The 21,342-nt window shown below is 66.9% G+C and overlaps 8 protein-coding genes across 8 annotated transcripts in view; 2 read left to right on the top strand and 6 right to left on the bottom strand.

The window, feature by feature from the left end:
- Positions 1–3,018, bottom strand: part of EMIHUDRAFT_449790 (hypothetical protein) — a gene marked incomplete at both ends in the record, with an annotated part of 7,522 nt that extends 4,504 nt beyond the window's left edge. The window contains 7 exons of the mRNA XM_005782531.1: positions 13–188; positions 380–422; positions 498–748; positions 1,705–2,025; positions 2,264–2,422; positions 2,491–2,718; positions 2,794–3,018. Coding sequence (XP_005782588.1) covers positions 13–188; positions 380–422; positions 498–748; positions 1,705–2,025; positions 2,264–2,422; positions 2,491–2,718; positions 2,794–3,018 — 1,403 coding nt within the window. The remainder of the gene's footprint in view (positions 1–12; positions 189–379; positions 423–497; positions 749–1,704; positions 2,026–2,263; positions 2,423–2,490; positions 2,719–2,793) is intronic.
- A 430-nt stretch (positions 3,019–3,448) lies between these two features.
- Positions 3,449–4,192, bottom strand: EMIHUDRAFT_203652 (hypothetical protein; the record flags this gene model as incomplete). Its single annotated transcript, XM_005782532.1, has 2 exons — positions 3,449–3,721; positions 3,803–4,192. 2 exons carry the CDS (start codon positions 4,190–4,192, stop codon positions 3,449–3,451), a joined length of 663 nt encoding a protein of 220 aa, XP_005782589.1.
- Positions 4,193–4,430: 238 nt separating this feature from the next.
- EMIHUDRAFT_353115 (hypothetical protein) lies at positions 4,431–5,121 on the bottom strand (the record flags this gene model as incomplete). Its single annotated transcript, XM_005782533.1, has 1 exon — positions 4,431–5,121. A coding segment is annotated over one exon (242 nt), but the record flags the coding sequence as incomplete, so codon positions are not given.
- Positions 5,122–6,151: 1,030 nt separating this feature from the next.
- Positions 6,152–10,671, bottom strand: EMIHUDRAFT_99609 (hypothetical protein; the record flags this gene model as incomplete). Its single annotated transcript, XM_005782534.1, has 3 exons — positions 6,152–6,667; positions 8,234–8,320; positions 8,710–10,671. The coding sequence occupies 3 exons, from the start codon at positions 10,669–10,671 to the stop codon at positions 6,152–6,154; spliced, it is 2,565 nt and encodes an 854-aa protein (XP_005782591.1).
- Positions 10,672–13,574: 2,903 nt separating this feature from the next.
- Positions 13,575–13,760, bottom strand: EMIHUDRAFT_48556 (hypothetical protein; the record flags this gene model as incomplete). Its single annotated transcript, XM_005782535.1, has 1 exon — positions 13,575–13,760. A coding segment is annotated over one exon (186 nt), but the record flags the coding sequence as incomplete, so codon positions are not given.
- A 317-nt stretch (positions 13,761–14,077) lies between these two features.
- On the bottom strand, positions 14,078–15,322 carry EMIHUDRAFT_434562 (hypothetical protein). Its single transcript, XM_005782536.1, has one exon. It carries the CDS (start codon positions 15,292–15,294, stop codon positions 14,218–14,220), a length of 1,077 nt encoding a protein of 358 aa, XP_005782593.1. The 5' UTR covers positions 15,295–15,322; the 3' UTR covers positions 14,078–14,217.
- A 3,221-nt stretch (positions 15,323–18,543) lies between these two features.
- Positions 18,544–19,749, top strand: EMIHUDRAFT_63829 (hypothetical protein; the record flags this gene model as incomplete). Its single annotated transcript, XM_005782537.1, has 1 exon — positions 18,544–19,749. A coding segment is annotated over one exon (1,206 nt), but the record flags the coding sequence as incomplete, so codon positions are not given.
- A 63-nt stretch (positions 19,750–19,812) lies between these two features.
- Positions 19,813–20,226, top strand: EMIHUDRAFT_57262 (hypothetical protein; the record flags this gene model as incomplete). The annotated part of the gene is made up of 1 exon (XM_005782538.1): positions 19,813–20,226. A coding segment is annotated over one exon (414 nt), but the record flags the coding sequence as incomplete, so codon positions are not given.
- Between the last annotated feature and the right edge of the window lie 1,116 nt (positions 20,227–21,342).

Here is a 21,342-nt window from a genome sequence, read left to right on the forward strand (position 1 = left end):
ATCGGGCCGCACTTGTTCATGATTTCGGAGTACTTTGAGTCGTAGACCGACTTCTCCGCGTCCATGCCGTACTCGTACAGCCAGTCCTCGAGCGAGGTCAATAGCGCCATGAGAGGGGACTTCTCGTCCTCCGTTGAGAAGGCAGAGAGCGAGGTGCTGAGCTTGTCCCTCATCGAGTAAATCGTCTCCTCGAAGTGGTTGATGGGGTATCGAGGGGGGCACGCTCAAACTAGTGGATCCTACCGACTGCTGGGGGTGGATCTGCTGCGCGGCGCGGCGAAGAGCGGGAGGGCGAGCAGCCTGCGTGCAGCTCCTCCCTGCCCTGGCTGCTCTTGAGCGAGCAGATTCGCCGCCGCCGCTCCATCGACCACAGCCGCACCGCGCCGCCGTCGGCAGAGATCAGCAGTCCCTCGCCGTCGTACCTGGCCGCGCGCACTCCCGGCGCAGTAGCGAAGCCACCGGCTCCGTCGGCGGCGGCGGCGGCGGCGGCGCCCGACTGCAGCAGAGCGAGGGGGGGCGGCGCCATCCACGGAGCGATGCGCGCCTCCGCCCTGCGGAGCACCGCGCGCACCGCAGCCGTGCTCAGGTCGGGCGGCGGCGCCTCGCCGAGAACGCGGCCGTGCTCTCGCGCCCACAAGGAGTGCGAGGCGCCCACCGCCGCGTGCAAGTCGCGGCACGTCGCCGCGAGGGCGCAGAGCTCGCGGCCGAGGCACCCGTCGAGCACCATCGGCCACAAGTCGAGCGGCAGCTCCGGCAAGGGAGTCGGCGCGCACGCGTCGCCCTCGACCGCCTCCGCCGAGTCGGCTGCCGCCCTCGGCGCGCCGGCGCCGCCGCCCTGGTCGAGCGGGGGCGCCGGCGGCATGCGCGGCGTGTCTGTCCTCCACTCGACGTGCCACAGAGCAGCGTGCGCTGCGGCGGCAGTGGCGGGGGAGGACGCGGGCGGCAGGAGCAGCGCCGTGACCAGGTGGAAGGGGGGGCGCCCGGCCCTGCTGTCTGCGCCTCGGCCGCGGCCGTCGCATGGCGCCGCATCGGAGAGTGGGGAGAAGGCCGGAGAGCGGCCGCACAGCAGCGAGGTAGAGGGCGACGCCGAGCAAGGGTAGCTTGTCGGCGACGACCTCAAGCTGCTTTTGGACGGGAGGGATGAGTGGCGCAGCGCCGAGCCACTCCCCGGGGTGGAGGGGGTCCCCGGGATGGAGACGGGGCGCGTCGCAAGGCGGCTCGGCGCGCCCTCCTCGTGGTGCGCCTGCGCCTCCGCCTCCGCCTGCGCCTGCGCCTCCGCCTCCGCCTCCTCCCCCTCCTCCTCCGCCTCCGCCGCCTCCGCCGCCTCCCCCTTGGCCTCCGCCTGGAGCCCCTCTTCCGCCGCCTCTGTGGCGCGTCCCGACTGCAGCTGCAGGAAGAGCGAGAGGGGCGTGACGCACCTCGAGGACGGAGGCAGGCTGCCGTCAGAGGCACGCTGCCGTCAGAGGCACGCTGCCGTCAGAGGCACGCTGCCGTCAGAGCACCGCGGGGACACGAGGGCACGCGACCACCAGGGCGAGGCCCCGGAGCACAGCCGGAGGAGGGCGTCGTCTCTCGAGTGCTTGGTTGAGAGACCACGTGGCCAGATCACACAGGGATGTGGCGTCTCTCAGCACTGTCTGCAGTCTGCACAAGGGACAGTGCGGTCTCTCCGCCATCTAGCGTGCCGCACCGCACTGTCTGCACCCGCGCAGACCAGGCGGCCGCGCCGGAGCGGCGGGAGCGGCGGTCCTGCTGCGAGTCCCACTCGACGAGCAGGCCCGCACGCACTGCGTCGTATGTCGGGTCCCACAGAAGCCGCGAGATCGCGCGCTCGGCCCGGCAGCGGCTGCCCTCCTCGCCTCCGCCTCCGCGCCGGCGGGGCGGCGCAGGAGCCGTCTCGAGGGCGAGGGGCGGCGGCGGGCTCGCCTCGGCCGCAAGCGGGGTGTGGAAAGGCGACACGGAGGGCGAGGCCGAGGCCGAGCCGCGGGGGCCGCAGCGAGCGCCGCCTCGGCTGCCCTGCGCCGCCTAAGGAAAGTTCCGAGAGGCGTCGTGCAAAAGGCGCCTGGCAAGCTGCGCCGCCGCTGCGTCCCGGCGCCGCCGGGGCGTCGAGGGAGCCGCTCCCCGCCGCGAAGCCAACGGTGCGCACCCCAGCGCCGCGCAGCTCGCCCGTGCTGAGCAGGGCGGACGGCGCCGCCCCGCGCCGCGACGACCTGCCCGACGGCGACGAAGACGCGGGCGCGCTCCAGCCGGCGTGCGACTGCACTCCGCTGCGCGGTTGCTCGCTGCGGTCGCTCCCGTCGGAGAGCGAGCCGCCCCCCAGCGAGACGACTCCCTCGCGGGGAGAGCTCCCCGCTCGTGGCAGGCCCTCCTCCCTGCGCCGGCTGCTCTGCAGCGCCTTCTTCTCGCGCCGCCGGCCTGCCGCCTGACGCAGGCGGGACGCGTGTGAGGAGCGCCCACGGTGGTGGGCACGAGGGCCGCCAAAACTTGCACCGGAACGGGTATCGCGTCACTCGTGGCTGAGGAGCTCTGCACGCCCGCCGCCGCCGCCGCCTTGGCTTTGCCTTTGCCCTTTGCGCGGCCTCCCGACGGCAGCTCCTCCCCGTCCGAAGAGTCACCGGCGCGCCGTGAGTTACGACGGCGGCGCCCGCCCGCGGTTCGACTGCTGTCTATCAGCAGCGTCTCGTCCGTCTCCGCAAAGAGGTCGAGTGGATCGAGGCCCTCCCCATCCCACTCGCAAGCGCTGCCGCGGCCGCGCCGCCGGCGACCGCGGCCCGCGCGGCCGTGCTGCGGCACGTTCTGGCGCACACTCGCCTCCTCGATTGAGGGCGCTTCCAAGTCGTCGATCTGAAAGATTGCTCCTTCACCGTCGGACGCATCGGACACAGCGCCTGGACTGCCGTCAAAGTACAGGCTTGCCGCCAGCTCGACGTTGCCGGCGGCTGCGAGCAATTGCCGCGCCGAGGAGGGCTCGAGACCAGTGAGCACGCAGAGCTCCGCGAGCGCCGCATCCTCGTCCATATATGCCACTAAGTCCGCGACCACGACGGCTCATGCGGGGCCAGTGGGTGATAAGTCCGCGGGCTTCACTGACACTGTGCCAAAAAAGAAAGTCGGCACAGCCGCCGGGGGCTCTGGGGCATTGTTGGGTTGATCGCTCGTGCCGATCGATCTCGGGTCGATCTCGGGTCGATCTCGGGTCTGTCTCGGTTCGGTCTCGGTTCGATCTCGGGTCAATCTCGAGTCGGAATCCTCTAACAGTGCTCGCCTAACAACAAACTGCCCTCCTTTGCAGACCGCTGGGACATCCGTCCCACGCAAGACGGTCACGCGCAACCCACCAACCCTCCAGCCTCCAGGGCCACACCACTCGCAAGACGGCATGCTCCAACCTCCATGCTGGCACTCAGAGTGGTGTGCGGAGCGAGAGGGCTTCGGGCGTGTGCGACACTTACGACTGCAGCTGGCGCGCCGCACGCGCCAGCTTCTCCCTCGCCTTCACATAGTCCGCGAACGACGAGGGCTTCGGGGAGAGCTCGGCGAGGTAGTCCTTGATGACGCAGCACTCGCTGTCATTCTCGACGCAGCCGCCCACACCGACATCCTCGGGGTCGCACTCGGCCGAGTCAAAGAACACCTCGAGCCACTGCTTTGCGAGGGCCTCGGTCTCGACGTACACGAGGAGGGGGAGGAAGTGCACTCCCACCTGCAGCAACGTGGCCGCCTGCTCAGACCTATGAGAGCTGCACTGTGCGCTAGGCTTTAGAAGGCCTTCACTACGCCTCGAAGGCCTTCTAAAGCGGACCGGCTGCCAGCGGCACTCGCCGTCGTTGAGGTTGAAATCGCCGTACTGGAGCCGGGCGCTCACCACGGCGCTTGCGTAGTCGGCACAGAGCTCGCAATAGCTTGAGCTGTCGGTCAGGGGAAGCGATGCGAGAAACTCCTTGGCGCTCTTACCGAGCTTGAGCGTCACGCCGTCTGATGTGGAGAGAGGGGCCACGGACGCCGACGAGAAGCCCTTGGAGTTATGCACAGAGTCCGGAAAATAGGCGGCACCGCCACCCCCCGCGATCCGCACGAAGCACTTGAGGATGTTGCACAGCTGCTTGTCCGTTGGCTGCTTCTCTCTCGGATCTGCTTTTGGCGCCTTCGCAGTCGGAGCGCTTGGGGCCTTGCCTTTACGCTTTGGAGCCATTCGGTCAGCCTGAAGGTGGCACGCCTTCAAACCGAGCGGGGTGCCCCGACCAACTGGTGTGGAGCGCCGTAATTCGTCTATTTCTTCTCTCTCTCTCTCTCTCTCTCTCTCTCTCTCTGTGTGTGTGTGTGTGTGTGTGTGTGTGTGTGTGTGTGTGTGTGTGTGTGTGTCGTGCGAGCCCCGCAGAGGTGCGGGCGAGAGGGCGGCCCGAGCCCGAAAAGGGCCCGCCCTCGGCGTTGCTCTACATGGTAACGGATAAGAAGAGAAACACCCCCGGACTGGGACGCCGGCAGTCGAGTCGGGACACGCTGTGGTTCAGACGTCCCCCCCCTCGACGCAGTCGAGTCACTGACATGAATAGGGAGGAGAAAGTGTCCCCCACATATCACCACAGACGCAGCACAGGGGCTCCAATCCTGTCCCAGCCTGGGGGGCCTCGCTAGATCTCCAGTGGGGAGTGCGAGGGCTGGATCGACTGCAGTGTGGGTTGTGGACCGTCGGGATAGCGTGTGGCGTAGATGTTCTCCTGGAAGTAGAGAGGCTGATGTCTCTCGCCCTGCAGGAAGGAGAAACTCGGTCGGTGGAGTGAAAAACTCCTCCCTGCGGCGTGTGCGCAGAATGGGTTGCGCATGTGCGGCATCATGTTGAGGACTCGGGAGGGCAGCGACGGCGGCGTTGCCGAGCATGTACAGGGGCCTCAATCCTGTCCCCGATGGGGTGCTCCTCTCGCCGCGCGCGTAGCAGTCGGCGCGCGGGAAGCCTCAGAGATGCGCTGAGCGAGAAGCGGGTATCAGCAGACCAAGCCCTGGGCTTGGATGGGCGCGGCGTAGCCGCGGCGCAGTGGATAGCGTGAAGAGCCCACTCACTGTCGTGAGCAGACCGCCGCTACCACGTGCGAGCCCCGCAGAGGTGCGGGCGAGAGGGCGGCCCGAGCCCGAAAAGGGCCCGCCCTCGGCGTTGCTCTACATGGTAACGGATAAGAAGAGAAACACCCCCGGACTGGGACGCCGGCAGTCGAGTCGGGACACGCTGTGGTTCAGACGTGTGTGCCCAATTTTACAACGGCTGCCCCAAAAGAAAGCGCTCTCGAGTTGCGCCGAAAGGCGGGAGAAGCCGCGAGAGCAAGGGATCGGAAGGCGGGGGCGGCGTCGCAGGACGAGGCAGACGAGAACGACGCGACAGAGGAGACGTCTGAACCACACGTGTCCCCCTCCATTCACACTACTCTCCCAGTCCTCCCTGGTCTAGTGCCCGTCTTCTCCGCCCGTCGTGCGGAGTTGGTCGCACCCTCGTGCTTCTTCGTCCTTTAGACGTTTCACCTAGAGCAAGCAGGGCGGCACGCCCCCAAGCCCACTCGCCAGCCGGGCGGGGCTTGCACGGAGGAAACCGCGACAGGAGGGAAAACGACGAGAGTGGGACGACCGCGAGGTGGCATGAAGGTTGCAGCGAGAAGCGGCGAGGGACTGCGAAGGGAGATAGAAAGAGGCAGACGACCAAGGGTCAGGGTGGGCGACGGCTAGCACCACACTCCTCTCCTTAAAATCCCTGTGTGGTGGCGGTCCCTCCCTTGGCTTTTCTGTTTTCTTTTTCTTTGCGGCATCCTCTTCTCCAGGAGATGTCTGCGTTGTTTATTTATTTAATCTCCGAGGGCGGACCGACTGCACTCCAAGTGCTCCAAGTGCCGCAATTTTATGTGATCTGTGATCTGTGAGCAATTGGTCACTGTGTAGTTTGAAAGCGCCACAGGTCGATCCCGCTACGCGGGCCTACGCTTCCCGGGCCACCCCACCCGGCCACGTTCCCCGCCTGCCCTCCGAGCACGCCCCGCCGCCCGCCCCATCTCAGTGCATGATTCAAGCATGATGACCCTCCGGCGAGCGCGTCCTCGACGGAAGCTCCCAAGCTCCACCCAGACAATCCGCAGGATAGTGGCCTCGCGCTTCTTCTGAGCAGCTCACGCTATGAGCGCTGGGCCGCCTCTGCCGCCATCCTGGCGGCGGCTGCCCTGGCCCTCGCAGCGACGGCAGCAGCACGCCTCATCTTTGTGGCGGCTCTCGCCTCCTCAAACGCCGCCTGAGCCGCCACCAGCGCTACCTCGGCATCCGCCTCCGCCGCCTCGGCCGCCGCCTCGGCCTCCTCCTCCTCGTCCGCCTCCTCCTCCGCCTCGTCCGCCGCAGCGTCCAAGCGCGCCGCCTCGGCCACCTCTGCCGACGCCGCCGCCTGGCTCTCCGCCGTGATGCCGAGCCGCATCCTCTCTTCGGTGAGCGTCTCGAGAAGCAGGAGAAGCCTCGCCTCCTCGGCCTTCTTCGCCGCCTCGGCTGCGGCTGCCTCCGACGGCGCCTCGGCACCCTCCGCTGGCGCCTCGGACTCCTGCGACGGCCCCGCAGCCCCGCCCGCCCCGCCGCCCTTCTTCTTCTTCTTCTTGCCCTTCTTGCCCTTAACGCGCGTCTCCGCCTCGACCTCCGCCAGCAGCTCCTCGGCGTGCCGCGCCGCCTCCTTCTCCTCCGCCGCCCTCTGCGCCGCCCTCTCCGCCGCTCCCGCGGCCCACGCCGCCTCCGCCGCCGCCTTCTCCGCCGCCTTCTCGGCCGCTGCGTGCTCCTCGAGGGCGCGCACGCACTCGGCGTGGCCCTTGTGCTTGGCAAACTGCAGCGCGGTCCCGCCCACCGTTGTGCACACCGTCACATCTGCGCCCGCCCGCAGCAGGCAGAGAAGGGCGGCGGACTGGCCGTGGAAAGCGGCCTGAATCAGTGCGGTGTTGCCTTTGTTGCACTGAAGGTCGATCGCTGCGCCGTGCCTGATCAGCGAGTCGACCACTTTCTCGTGGCCTTTGCCGGCGGCGCCCATCAGCGCGGTGCCGCCAAACTCGTATCCCTGGTCGACCACCGCGCCGTGCCGCAGCGCCAACTCGACCAGCTTCTCATGGCCGTTCAAGACGGCGAGACGCAGCGCGGTGATGCCCTTGCTGGTATGCAACGATACATCCGCCCCGCGCTGGAGCAGCGCCTTGGCCAGCCCCTCGTGGCCCTTCATCGTTGCGATCATCAGCAGCGTCATGCCGCTCACAGGGCCGCCCGAAAAAACGTACCCGAACGTCGCGTTGACCCGCCCGCCGCCGTCAAGCCACGCCAGCGCCGCCTCCTCATCGCCTAGCCCAACGGCTAGCACAACCTCCTCTGGCACCGCCCCGCTGCCCGGCTCGGCCTCCTCGCCGCCCTCGCCGCTCGAAGCGGAGGCCGCGGCTCTCGCACCCACCGCCGCGCCGGCGCCGCCTGCTTCGGCCGACGGCGCCTTGCTCCGGACCGCAGCCACCTCCCCGAGATACGTCCTGAACGCCTCAACGCACTCGGCGTGGCCCTTCTCCTTGGCCCACTGCAGCGCCGTCTTGCCGTCCTCGTCGCGCAACGTCATGTCTGCGCCCGCCCGCAGCAGTCGCAGCACTACGGAGGGGTGGTTGAAGTAGGCGGCGAGCAGTAGCGCGGTGCAGCCGTTGCGGTCTTGCAGGTCGATCTCCGCGCCACGCCGCAGCAGCAGGTCGACCATCCGCTCTTGCCCTCCCTGCGCCGCCGCTGCCAGTGCCGGCCAGGCCAAATCTTGCGAGTCTATCTCCGCTCCGTGCTGCAGCAGCACGTCCACCACCCGCTCGTGGCCGTAGTAGGCGGCAGTGTTCAGCGCTGTGTTGGCGCGACCGTTCTGCAGGTTGATGTCTGCGCCACGCTTCAGGAGGAGCTCGACAATCTGCGCGTGCCCGGCCTTCGCGGAGAAGATGAGCAGGGTGCATGGAACCTGGCCGTACTGAGACTCAGCGTTGAAGAGCGTGTCCGCCTTCCCGCCTTCATTCAGCCACGAGCGCACCGGTCCCACGCAGCCGTCCGCAGCCGCCTTCAAGACGTTCTTTGGGAATCCATCACCCGGCCCGCCGCCAGCAGACGGCGGCGGCGGCGTGCGGAGCGCGGCCGTGGCGCGTGAGGGCGGGGTGGGCATGACCGGCTCCTCGACGTCTTGGCGGCGGCGGCAAATACAGCGTGATTTCTTTTTTCTGACTTCGTCGCGCAGCGCGGGTGCCGCCAGCGTTCGCAACGAGGGCGCGGAGAAGGACGAGGGTGCGGCCGGGAGATGCTCACGCTGTGCCTGTGGCCCGTTTGGACACCTCATTGTCAAGGATGTCAATGCCGCCGCGCCGGGCGATCGCGACAACTGTGGACGCGCGGAGACGATTCTGAGTTCGCGCGTTCTCACGGCTGAGCCGAGTGGAGAGGCCGAGCGGTGTTTAGAGGCTGCGCGCCTCCGTTGCGCGTTGGCGTGTGGCCAATCACATGTGAGGCCGCTTTTCCATCGTTCAACACAGAAAAAAAAGACTTGCATAAAAAAACTCCAACGCGTCCAACAACAGCCATGGCGCAGCACCTCGCGACCCCGACCACCGAGCGTGGGCGGTCCAGAACGCTCTGCTGAAGGTCGCTCCGGAAGGCCTCCCGCGTACGTAAGTTGCATGTTGGGTGCGGCTAGGCCTGCTCAACGGCGCGGAAGGCCTCCTCGACGGCGGCGAAGGCCTCCTTCGCGTGTGGGTGCGAGCACTTGTCGGGGTGCAGGCGGCGGGCGAGCTGGAGGAAGCTGGCCCTGCACGCCTCGCGCGGCGCGTGCGGCGGCACCCCGAGGCGACGGTAGACGCACGTGCTGCTGAGCGCCCTCTCGATGATGGCGCCGATCGGTTGCTCCGTCGCGAGCGGGTCGAGCTCCGCTGCCGCCGGCGCACTTGTGCCTGGTCGCTGCGCCGCCTCGCGCCCCAGCTCGCGATCCCGCCGCTCGGCCGCCTCCCGCAGCAGGCGCTTCTGCTCCTCCGCCGCGTGCCGCTGTCGTGCGGCGAGCTCTTCCTGCGAGCGCCGCAGCCACTCCTTCTGCGCCTCCTTCTGCGCCTCCCTCCGCGCCTTCTCCGCCTCCTTCTGCGCCTGCTTCTTGGCCGCTGCCGCTGCTCTCTTCTCCGCGGCGGCCACTGCCTTGTCCTCGGCGTCCTCCTCTCTCTTCCGCTTCGCCTCCTCTCGTCCGTCGGCTGCCGCCGCCGCCGCCGCCGACGCCTCTGCTCCGAGGTGGCGAGCGATAAGCAGCGCCGCCTCCTCCGCCGTCGCAGCCATGCCGAGGTGCGCATGGCCGAACACAGCCTGAAAGCGGCTGCCGTGCTTCGACACGCCCGTGAAGCCCGTCTGCGACTGCGACGACGGAATCAGCGTCAGGCCCTCGTCCGCTGCCAGCTGCTTCGCCTCGGCCGCCGTCATCGGCTCTGCCTCCGCCGCCGCCGCCGCCGCCGCTGACGCCTCCGCCCCGACGTGGCGCGCGTACAACAGCGCCGCCTCCTCCGCGGTCGCAGCCATGCCGAGGTACTCTTCACTTTGGTGCGACCCGAACACAGCCGCAAAGCGCCCACCCCGCTTCGACACGCCCTTGAAGCCGGTCTGCGACTGCGATGACCGCACCAGCGCCAGGCCCTCGTCCGCCGCCAGCTGCTCCGCCTCAGCCGCCGTCATCGACTCAGCTGCCGCCGCCGCCGCCGCCGCCGCCGCCGCCGCCGCCGCCGCCGCCGCCGCCGCCGCCGCCGCCGCCGCCGCCAACGACGCCTCCGCCCCCAGGTGGCGCGCGACCATCCTTGACGCCGTCGCTGGTTGTGCCTCTCTACTCCCTTCTACGGCTGCATTCGACATCTCGACCGCCTGGCGTCCCGCGTACTCGTCCTCCGCTGCATCGGTCGCAGTCGATGCCTCCGCGCCAAGATGGCGCGCGTACAGCAGCGCACCCTCCTGCGCCGTCGCGGCGTAACCGAGGTACTGCGTTCTACCATCACGCTCGCGCGTCACCTTAAAGCCTCTCCCCTTCGGCCTTGCGTACACGCCTTGGAACCCGGTGCTGGAGCGCGACGAGCGCACCAGTGTCAAGCCCTCTGCCGTCGCTGCCTGCTCCGCCTCCGCCGGCGTCATAGACTCGGCCGCCGCCGCTGCCGCCGCTGCCGCCGCTGCTGCGGACGCCTCCGTTCCCAGCTCGCGCGCGTAAAGCAGCGCTCCCTCCTCCGCCGTCGCGGTGCAGCCAATATGCTGCTTTCTCCCATCAACCTTGCGGCTCACCGCAAAGCCGTTGCCTTTCGAGTGTGCGCACACGCCTTCGAACCCGCTTCTGGAGCGCGACGAGCGCACCAGTGTCAAGCCCTCTGCCGTCGCTGCCTGCTCCGCCTCCGCCGCCGTCATAGACTCATCCTCCGCTGCATCGGTCGCAGCCGATGCCTCCGCGCCAAGATGGCGCGCGTACAGCAGCGCACCCTCCTGCGCCGTCGCGGCGTAACCGAGGTACTGGTTTGCACCGCGCACAGATTTCCTCACATAGAAGCCGTTGCCTTTCGATTTTGCGTACACGCCTTCGAACCCGGTGCTGGTGCGCGACGAGCGCACCAGTGTCAAGCCCTCTGCCGCCGCTGCCTGCTCCGCCTCCGGCGTCATGGACCAACGTCGCGCGATTTCTTTGTGAGGCGGGCCGCCGCAAAGAAAAATGGAGGATACGGTTGCGCAGCGACAGGAGCGAGTTCGCGCTGCGCTAGGCTCAGACGGCGAGTTCGCGCTGCGCTAGGCTCAGTACGGCGAGCGACAATTAGTCGTGGACATCATCGGGCGGCGCAACCATCAGGATCAGCGCCTCCTCCGCAGGCTCCGCCGCTAGGGTGCCCACAGGGCCCAAAAAAGAAAGGAAAAAAGAAATGGGCCACCCTCGATCGCAGCACTTCGTGTTGCTGTTGGCCAAGTCGAGAAATTGAGTGTGTGTGTGTGACTAGGAGGGTGGGACGCTGGGGATTCTCAAAGGTATACCCTTGCAATGGCCGGATCCAGCCTTGAAAGTACGAGATCGCGCGCGCTTCGCGCGCTGCACCGCCTGTTCTCCGCGGCTGAGTGACGACGCGTGCCGTGTGCCAGCAGAGTTGGGCGCGCGCGGCGCGACGGCGCCCGCGAGGGAATGCGCGAGTGCAGCGGCCGCCGGCGGCCGTACCGCCCGCCAGCCGGCGCAGCAGCGGCCAGCGCAGCGGCCGCCGGCGCAGCAGCCAGAGCAGCCGGTGCGCGCCTTGCGAGGCGCGAGTACTGCCGCCCGGCAGCCTTGAGGCGGCCCGGCGGCAGTACTCGTTCGAACTTTGCGAGCCGTGCGCGCGCCGAGGCGCCCGCGGCGCGCGCCCGCCCGGCTGCCAGTAGGAGGCGGCGCAATATGGCCTATAGTACAGCCCTTGAGGAGGAGGAAGAGGCTGGCTGGCAGTGCTGTAAATCAGGCTGTATGCCGCCGGGGGCAGTTTTTGGGTGCTGTCCCCATCCCAGGGGGCTGCAGAAGGCGTCCGCAGGTGAAAGCGGTTTACCAGATTACCACACACATTATCAAGTCGCGGTTCCCTGCCCTCTCCCGCCACGCGCTCCGTCCGAGCCCTCTCCCCTCTTGCACAAGAGGAATTTTGACAATTGATCAGATGGTGAGGGAAAGGCACAATCAGAACGATGGGCTTGCCCATCCCGGAGTGGTTCGATCCCACACTAACCCGAGACGGTGACGGGAAGCGTCTCTGCGGTCTCAGGCCCAGTGAGGTAGTGCGCGGGCTAACCCGGATCCTGCTGAACAAGCTCTTCTTGTAGCTCGATCGGTCACACCGCGTCACCGCCATCGCCGTCGGGGAGAGGGGGGACGACACTGCTTCGGCAGCGTGCACCTCGATCCTGTACCGTGTTTGTTATGACCCCCCCAAATGAACACTCCAGTGAGGGAGGGCGAGACGATCGAGGGGTCCCGTACCACGCGGAATCGACCCTATCCCGTGCTCAAGTGCTCAAGTCGCGGGGCTTTAGGAAGACTGACTGGACGATTGAAGAGAGAAGATCGATTGTCGAGTCTGTCTTTTATGCGAATGCGTCGTGATCGTCCATGACCATGTGAGAGTCGTCCTGCTGAGACCTGAGTGTTGTTGTGTTGACTGTTGTCTGTTGACAAAAGTCAAAACTCATACACTCCGAAAAAATTGTATTTAAAACGGCGTGGGGGAGAAAAGCCGCAAACGGCTTCTGAAAAGCTAGCTCGTAGCTGCCCCCACGCAAGCGTTTATGGCGGATATCATTCAAAATTCTTCCCTACGAAGATAAATGTGACCTTTCATGAAAGCACAGCGGACGTCCCCTTTGCCTTCCACAATATCCAAAGCTTGACATCCTGTATGTACTGTAAGCCTACTTTAAGACACGCGCGCGACGGCGTCGGTGGCGGAATCACTTCCTCCCCATTCGGCGCTTGAGCGCGTCGAGCTCGTCCTCCACGGAGCCGCGGCGTGAAGCCTCTCGCTCCGCCGCCCTGCCCCGGGCTGAAGAGCCTCCGCGATCCGAGGCACGCCGGCCAGCGCTTCGGTACGCCCCGCCGCTGCCGCCGCTGCCGCCGCTCGCGGCAGGACTGCTCGCGCCATCGCTATCGCTGGCACCGCCGCCGCCGGCTGCCTTCGATCGAAGCTGCTGCAGGCGCGCGGAGAGCTTGGTGCGCCGCTCCTTCGCGCGGCTGAGCAGCGCGCGCGCGGAGGCAAGCCGGTCCCGGCGCGCCGCCGCCTCCCGCCGCAGCTCGCGCTCGTACGACCGCTCGATGGCGGCGCCTCCCGCACCCGCGCCGCGAGCAGAGAGCGAGGCGAGCTGCGCGAGCGACGGAGGAGAGGTAGGGGGGGGGGTCGAGGGCAGGGGCGCGCGCCGAGCGAGGAACGCGGCCGCATCGCGAGGGTTGGTGTTTGGTGGTGTTTGGTGGTGTTTGGTGGCTGGTGGCTGGTGGTTGGTGTCGGTGTTTTGGTGTGGAGGTGAGGGTGAGGTCGCGCAGAGTGTGTGCACCTCGGCTTCGGTGCGGCCGAGCTCCGCCTGGAGCGCCGCGCACCGCTCCTCGAGCCGCGCGACGACAAACTGGGCCGAGTCGAGCTCGGCGGAGAGGGCGGCGGTGTCGGTCGAGGAGAGGAGCTCGGCAAGCCCCTCGGGCTCCATCGGCGCGAGCTCCTCCAGCAAGCTCACCTGCCGACCGCGCGTGGTGAGGGCGCAACCTCTCCAAGGGAGCGGTGGCGGCGCGAGCGAGGGAGCGGGGCGGTGCGCGCCCATCCGCCAGCGCCGCCGCCAAAGGCCTTTGCCGTCGCCGACACGAGGTCGCCGAGCAGCGCGCCGAAGCTGTCCCCGCCCGTGTCGTACCGCGCCTCCTCCGCTCGCCTCCGCGCCTCCCACTCGTCGCTGCGGCCCGCGCTCGCCGCGCTCGGCCTCGCGCCGCGCCGCCCGCCGCCGCCCCGGTCCCAGCCCGTGGTCGCACCCGGCCGAGACGACGCGCCGCTCGCCCAGCCGCCGCCCGACGCGCGGCGCTTCCGGTCGTACTTTGCACGCTGCTCCGGATCGGAGAGGACGGTGTAGGCTTCGGCAATGCGTGCAAAGGCCTCCTGCGCATCGGCTGCCTTGTTGACGTCTGGGTGGTTCCGCAGCGCCGCACGCCGATACGCGCGCTTCACCTCGGCCGCCGACGCGGTCGCATCGATGCCCAACGATGCATACAAGTCACCACTGCTAGTTGATCCGGCGACCGCACAGCGTGGGTGGGCAGCGCAGGCGCGCGGAGGGAGGCCCGTGCGCGCCTGCGGCCACACTACCAAAGCCTTGATCGGCGAAATCAGCACAAGGCTCACCACCAGGCTCAGCAGCGGGGCTCGCGGAGCTCGGGCTGTGACGGCAACAGCTTGACCCCGCTGCGGCATCGCCCTTTCTTGGCGCCGTGAAGGGCAAGCGATACACAACGTGGGTTCCGAGCTCCAGGTCGTTTGGGAGCGATGAACAGAGAAGATCCGTTCGCACGCCTGCTGAGTGTGAGACATTAAGCGAGAACATCCACGTATCGATATTACGATTAGATAAGACACGGACTGTGCATTAACCATTGTAACCCGCCAATGCATAGTAGACAGGACACGGGTGCATATAGGGCCGATACATCTACATAACAGTGCGGGCTACGTCTCTCTAACGCCGGATGACGCCGGACGAGGAGGCGGCGCCGCCAGACGACGAGCCGCTGCGCTCGAGAGGCGCCAAGGCCTCGTAGAGTGCAGCCTCGGCCGCCGCCTCCTGCTCCTCCGCCTCCGCGCGCGCCTTTGCGGCCGCCGTATACTTTGCGAAGGCGGCGTCCAGCTTGGAGCGAGGCCCATGCTCCGCGAGAGCCTGCGCACGCGCCGCCTCCTTGCGCCTCGGCAGCTCCGCCTCGCTGAGGTTGCCGTTCATCCACTCGTCAAACACGGGCTGCATGATCGCCTTGGAACGCCGGTCAATGTCCGCGTCGGTCACTGAGCGTGCCGTCACCACACGCTCCTCCAGCTGCGCTTCGTGCGTCCGGCTGCGCTTGCGCGGCGTCTCGCCGCCCCTGACCGCGGTGCGGGTCGACGCGCCGCCGCCGCCGCCAGCCTCGAGGTCGATGGCGCGCTTGCGGCCCTCGGCATCCTTCTGCTCACGCGACCTCTCGCCCACCACTGCCACATCGGCCCCGGGCTGTGCCGCCTGCAGCGACTCGCACTCTGGGATGCCGTATTTTCCCGGGTTGTTAACGTCCACCACTTTGCCCACCCAGCCGTGGGTCTTCTTGTCGACAGCGTGGCCAGCCTTGTAGTGTTCGACTGCAGCCGCATACTGCTTCATGTCTTGCAGAGCCATGGCCCACTCGCAATGCACGTGACCGATAACTCTCTTGGCCTCAGCTTGCGTTGCCTTGCCCTCGTCGTCTAGTCCCTGAGCATCCACCACGCCCTGGAGCAGGTCGTGCGCAATTTTGTAGTGCTTCGCGGCGACGTCGTCCAGGTCCTCCAGGTGCTTATAGCTCCCCATCCGGTAGTGGACCTTTGCGCGAGCAACCGTGAGCAAAAGCGAACCGAATGTCGGGCCTACGCAGCTGGAAAGCTCTCCCCACATGCGTCGAGTGTTGCGCTCGTCTGGCGTCAGGAGGCTAAATTCTCCGGACCGGTGCTGGAAGTGCGCGCCCCTGCGCTCCTCCTCAAGCACTCTAGTCACCTGCCGAATGACGGCAGCAGCTTGACCGCGCTGCGTCATCTCCTTCTTCTGGTGCGCCGTGCACGGCCCGCCAACGTCGAGCCGACCGGTTTTTTCTTTTCCTTGTAGCCGGTGTGTGAGCCTGTCGCGCCAGTCCGCGCCCTTGTCGTGCCAATATTCTTTTCCTTTTCTGCTCGTTCTCAGGGCAAGAATGTCCATGCACACCTCCAGAAGATTTTTATCTACCCTATGAACCGCCAACGGCGATTCGAACCCAGGTCCTCAGATTCGAACCCAGGTCCGCCGACCATAGGTCGAGCGGCTGACATCGAAGTGAGCCGCCGATCATATGTCGAGCGGCGGTCTTCGGTTCGAGCGGCCAATCCTGGGTTGGCGGCTGTGGGGAGTGAAAAATCGTGTGTCGGAGTGATGCCACAAGCTGACTGGCGTCGTGGAGGTGTAAAAACATTTTTGTGTGCGTATTTTATAAAACTTCTTTTCTGGGCTAACGAACCCCTGCCACATCGTGAAGTGGGCAGAAAGAAGGTGTGAACAGACAGGCGGATCGAGTGTGAAGAGACGCCATGTCATCGGACCCCAAACCCGTCGGCGGCCAGTGGCACAAGGCCGCGCGCGGGGAGTTGTCCCCCCCCAAGGGCGCGAGCGAGGAAACGCTCGTGCCCCAGCTGTTCACGGCATCAGTGCCGGACCCGCGTACCGTGCAGATTGGTAGCGGCGGGCCTGACAGCAACAAGCGCGCACAGCCCGGCGCGCCGCACTGCTTCTTCCAAGAGGAGCAACTTGCACCCCGGGACTGGACCATTCTCGGGGACGGGCCGGAGAGGCGCAATACTCTCACCATCCCGCTCGGCTCGAGCACCATTCGCGAACGCCTGGACCACTTCTGCCCGATCGTCAAGGAGGATGCGATGGCGGCGGTCGCCGCGATTGAGTCGACGTGGACGGCCTTCCGATTTTACTGCCCATGCGAGTGCGCACCCGAGTCCGGGTCCTGCCGAGGGTTCGAAACATGCAAGTCGGCGCTGTTTGACTACCTCTCGCACTACCTGCTGGCGATGACTAGGATCATCAGGGCAGAGAAGCGCTCCTGCGACGTCTTCACTGTGCGGGAGGCCCTCGACCTGGTGGGCCGCGCCATCGAAGAGTACGCCTACTACGCGCCCAACATGTGGGTGGAGTCCGGGATCATGCTCGACGATGCGACGCTCGAGCTGACCCACTGCGCGATGGATAACATCGTGCTCACCCTCATGTCTGGCCCGCTCGGTGTCCGACCCCACTACCTTTTCGGCGACCTCGTGATCAACGCCGAGGCAATCGTCGACGTCTTCAACGCGAAAACCATCGACCCGGAAGACCTCTCGAAGACGATGCTCTGGTCGGAGGTGAGGGCGAAGGCGGGTGCGAACCTCTTCCTTACCAAGGCGATGCAGCCATTGGTCCCGAACGTGCCCCAGTTTCAATTCGCGGTGGCGAAGGACCTGCTCGATGAGTGGTTTGCCTCCATCGAGGGGGTCCAAGAGTTCTTTGACGAGCAGACGCTCAGCGCATGCGCCATCTCGCCGCCGCCGGCCAAGGCCGCCCGGTACGGCAGCGCATTCATGGGTGGCCGCACGGACTCGCCTCACCCGACGCGCCTTGGCGAGATCACCTTTGACGAACCGCCCGATGGATTTCTTTTCCATGGGGGACTATCATCGCCGAAGCATTCGCTCACGCTCGAGCCCTCGATGATGCTCTCGCCGCCCTTCTCGCCCGTCACCGCCAACGTGAACGACGCCTCGCATTTCGCCGGCGGCAACCGCCTCAACACGCCGCGCCCGCCGTCGATTGCGTCCGTCGCCTCCCAGGCCACCTCCGGGCTGCACAACGGCTCGCAAAGCTCGCACAACACCTATGATGACTACGGCACCACGCCCATGTCGGGGTCGCTGCCGCCGAGCCCGTCGCCCACCAACGCCTTCGGCGAGCCCCCCACCGACGAGGGGGAGGCTTCGGCCGAGGAGATGCCCGAGGACGAGGGCATCCCAAGCGGGGGCGAGCCGCAGCCCGTCGCGGCACACATCCAGGTCAAGCAGGCGTATCGCGTCCTCACCAACGAGGCCCTCGGGATGTACCACGACCAGGGCGACCACGACTTCGTGATGGTCGCGTCTGGCCTCGTGGCCAAGCACCCGCCGATCCGGCAGGCCTTTGCCAAGGTGGAGGTTGAGCCTGGCACCCCGCCTCCCCACCTGCGGGACGGAGTGATCTTCGCCGCGAACGAGCCGCCCGCCAAGTTCGCCATTGACCTCGAGCGCGCGCTCTCCGAGGGCGATGCGCGCGCGCTCGTTGGGCGCTCGGTCCGCGCGTGCCTCAAGACGTACGCGGCGATTGCGCCCAAGAACAAGGAGATCAAGCTCGGGGTGCAGGACGCACTCGAGGCACTCGAGATGCTCATCACCACCGAGGGAACGAAGGCCTTCATGGCCTCGGGCGGCCGGGGCGACAACCCCGTGTGCGCTGTGCTTTGGCAGGTTGCGCTGACGTTGATGGGCGTCATCACCCAGCTGGGGTACACCTACGTGACCTCGCTCTCCAAGCCCGCCAACGAGACCCGGCCGACCCCGGCAATGCCGGCCCTCACGCACCGGTCGGCGCGCGGGGCCATTGGCATCCTCTACTTCCACCGCCTCTTCGGCTTCGCCGTGGAAGACCTCGTCGAGCGCATTGTGGCGTACGAGGACGGCGAGGGGCTCATCCTCACGCGCCCCATCATGTACGCACCCGCCCCGCACCCACAGCACACACGGCTCTTCCCTGCCGCACCTTCAAACTCCCTGCCACCTCCCACAGGCCCATCGCGTGAGATGGAGACCGCGGGCGGGGGTGGCGGACCCTCCCCCATGGAGGTTGGCGGCGGGCGGGGCGGAGAGGAGGGGCGGAGACCCCGCATGCATGAATGTCTTGGCCCCGCCGGCCCCGCCCGCATGAGTGTCATGGCCCCGCTTAGTCGGGGGTTACATGTGGAAGAGGTTGGAGACACCCTGTCGATCCCAGTGTGCAATACCGCCATAGGGCGGTGTGCCAGGGAGGAGGATAGCGCCGAGGGCCCCAATAGGGGCGGAAATGGATTTCATATCCGAATGTTCCCCCACCATCCCCAGCTCCGAGACGAGCATACGTGACTATGCCCTCCGCGGCTGCCGGGCGCTCGTGTCGGTCGAAGTCGCCGAGGGCGTTGTGCGCATTGGCACCCAGGCCTTTGCGGGGTGCTCGTCGCTCAGATCCATACGACTGCCGCGATCCATGACGAGCGTGGGCGACGTCGCCTTCCGGGACTGCTACTCTCTTGCCTCTGCCACGCTCCCCGACTCCATCACCCACCTTGGCCACGCCGCCTTTTACGGCTGCTCATCCCTCGCAGCCCTTGCTCTTCCCCGCGGCATTGCAGTCCTCGGTGATCGACTTCTCGAGGGCTGCACATCACTCACCTCCCTCGACATCCCACGCAGCGTCGTCACCATCGGTGATAACGCCTTTTACGGCGCCACGGCTCTAGCCTCCCTCTCGCTCCCCGGCTCGGTCGCGAGCATCGGGGCGCACGCCTTCTACGGGTGCACGAGCCTGACGGCAGTCGAGGTGCCCAAATCTGTCCAGCACGTCGGCGAGGGCGCCTGGTGGGGCTGTACCTCCCTCCGCTCGGTCGCCCTTCCCGCCTCACTCTCGGCTATCCCCGCCTCTGCGTTCAAGTCTTGCACGTCGCTCGAGTCCATCGCGCTCCCCGCATCAGTGACGCGCATCGCGGACCAGGCTTTCAACGGGTGCTCTTCTTTGACAGCCTTCTCGGCGCCCACCGTCAAGAGCCTCGGAGACGCCGCCTTCTTCGGCTGCAGCTCCCTCCGTGAGATTGAGTTGCCGGATGCGCTTGAGAGCATCGGCGACGCCGCCTTTAGCGGCTGTACGGCACTCGAACACGTCCGTATCCCGGCGTCTGTGGGGAGTATCGGTGAGCTCGTCTTCAGCGGGTGCAGCAGTCTCGCCATGGTCGAGCTGCCCGACTCCCTCACCGCCATTGGCTTGGGCGCCTTTATGGGCTGCGCGGCGCTCCCGTCCATAGACATCCCTGGCAAGGTGACCGAAATCGGTGACTTTGCGCTCAAGGGGTGCACGGCCCTGGCGGACGTCGCCCTGCCGCCATCGCTCACTCGCATCGGCGACTATGCCTTCCAGTACTGCGCCTCGCTCGCAGCAATCGCCCTCCCGCCCTCTCTGTCGGCCCTCGGCAGCGGCGCCTTCCGGGAGTGCTCCTCGCTACGCAGCGTCGACATCCCGCCCTTGGTTACGGCCCTCGAGCAGCAGGTCTTCTACGGCTGCTCGTCGCTCGCCTCCGTACTCCTCCCACCGACTGTCACCGCCATCGGCAACAGCGCCTTTCGAGACTGCATCTCTCTTCAGTCGCTCGCCGTGCCCGACTCGGTCGCAAGCATTGGCGACAGCGCCTTCAAGCAGTGCGCGGCGCTGCGAAGCGTCGTGCTCCCCCACCACAGCAACTTCACGAACATTGCAAGCAGCACCTTCTCCGGTTGCTCTTCCCTCGAGTCCATCTCCATTCCCAGCTCAGTCACGACCCTCGGCACGGCCTCCTTCGCCGCCTGCTCGTCGCTGCGTGCAATCGACATCCCCGACTCGGTCACCGCCATCGGCGAGCTCTCCTTCTTTGCGTGCACGTCGCTGCTCTCCATTCGTCTCCCAGCTGTGAGCAGCCTCAGCGACCAGCTCCTTCAGCGCTGCACGACGCTCGAGTCGATCGTCCTGCCAGGCTCGCTGACGAGCATTGGCAACGGCGCCCTTCGCGGCTGCACGGCCCTCCGGTCCGTGGCAATCCCCGCCTCGGTGACGAGCATTGGCGCCAAGGCGTTCAGCGACTGCTCGTCGCTCTCGTCGCTCTCCCTACCTGGTTCCGTCTCCTCCATCGGAGCTAAGGCTTTTGCCAGGACGGGTCTGCGGTGCGTCGAGGTCGTCTCGCGCAGCACTGGCCGCTGGGAGGGCGCGCCGCTGCTGCCAGGCTCCAAGGCGCAGGCGGGCGTGTGCGGGGACCAGCAGCGGGCGGAGATCCGCCGCTTCGGCACCAATCGGCGTGGCGCGGCGGGGCACAGGGGACGCGGCGCTGCACGTTCCCGGGCGGGCTTGGTTGCGCCTTTGGGTTTGGCCGGCGCCAGGTTGGACTTGGAGCAGAGACAGAGCCACGGCCAGAGGCGGACGGGGAGTGGCGGTTCCAAGCGCGAGACTTTTAAACAAATGCCGTAAAATGCCGAGGAGGCATTTCTCTCGTTGAACGAACACGCACTCCCCTCCTCCGTTGGCGCGCATTCTCTCCCACACGCAGCCCCCCCCCCACCCCCCCACCCCCCCGCGCCTCAAGTGTGGCGCCTCGGCCCCGCGGCTCTCCACGAGAGGCGACGCGCGATCTCCCGTGAGTACAATAATCTAGTCGCGCGGACCGTTCACGGGTCGAGCCCGAGGAATTCTGCCGTGATTGGCTGCCTGACTGGCTGCCCGAGCGAGACGATCGGCTGCCCGGAAAAGACGACAAGGTTAAAGACCCCCTTGCCCTGGCGGAGCATCTCGACCACCTGGAAGTTGTTCAGCCCCGAGATCCCGTTGACCGAGAGCACCACGTCACCCGGGACGAGGCCAGAGCTCTCGGCGAGCCCCCCGGGCTTCACCGTCTTGATGATGGGCTGGACAGACCCCTCGACGTTGAAGAAGGACTTGTCGAACGCGTCGTCGGTGCGGTGGAAGATGAAGCCCATCTTCGACTCGACCGAGTCCTTGATGAACTTCACCTCGCGCAGCGCCGGCATCTGGCCGCGCTTCATCGTGTCGAGGTGCGCCGTCGGCGACAGCACGTTGCTCAGCTTGGGCCCCACCGTTGCTTGCGCCTCGTACTGGGCCTTCATCGAGTGGTAGAACTGCGGCGCCGCGGTCCAGAGGCGTCACTGAGTGTCACTGAGTAGGGCTGCGCGGACGCTCAGGGGTGTGAGGAGAGGTCGCTGCGGGCGAGAGGGAGGGTTCTGCAGTTTGGAGGGCGCGGCGCTTCGGCCC

This window comes from Emiliania huxleyi (assembly GCF_000372725.1).
Source record: "Emiliania huxleyi CCMP1516 chromosome Unknown EMIHUscaffold_19, whole genome shotgun sequence".
NCBI lineage: Eukaryota > Haptophyta > Isochrysidales > Noelaerhabdaceae > Emiliania > Emiliania huxleyi.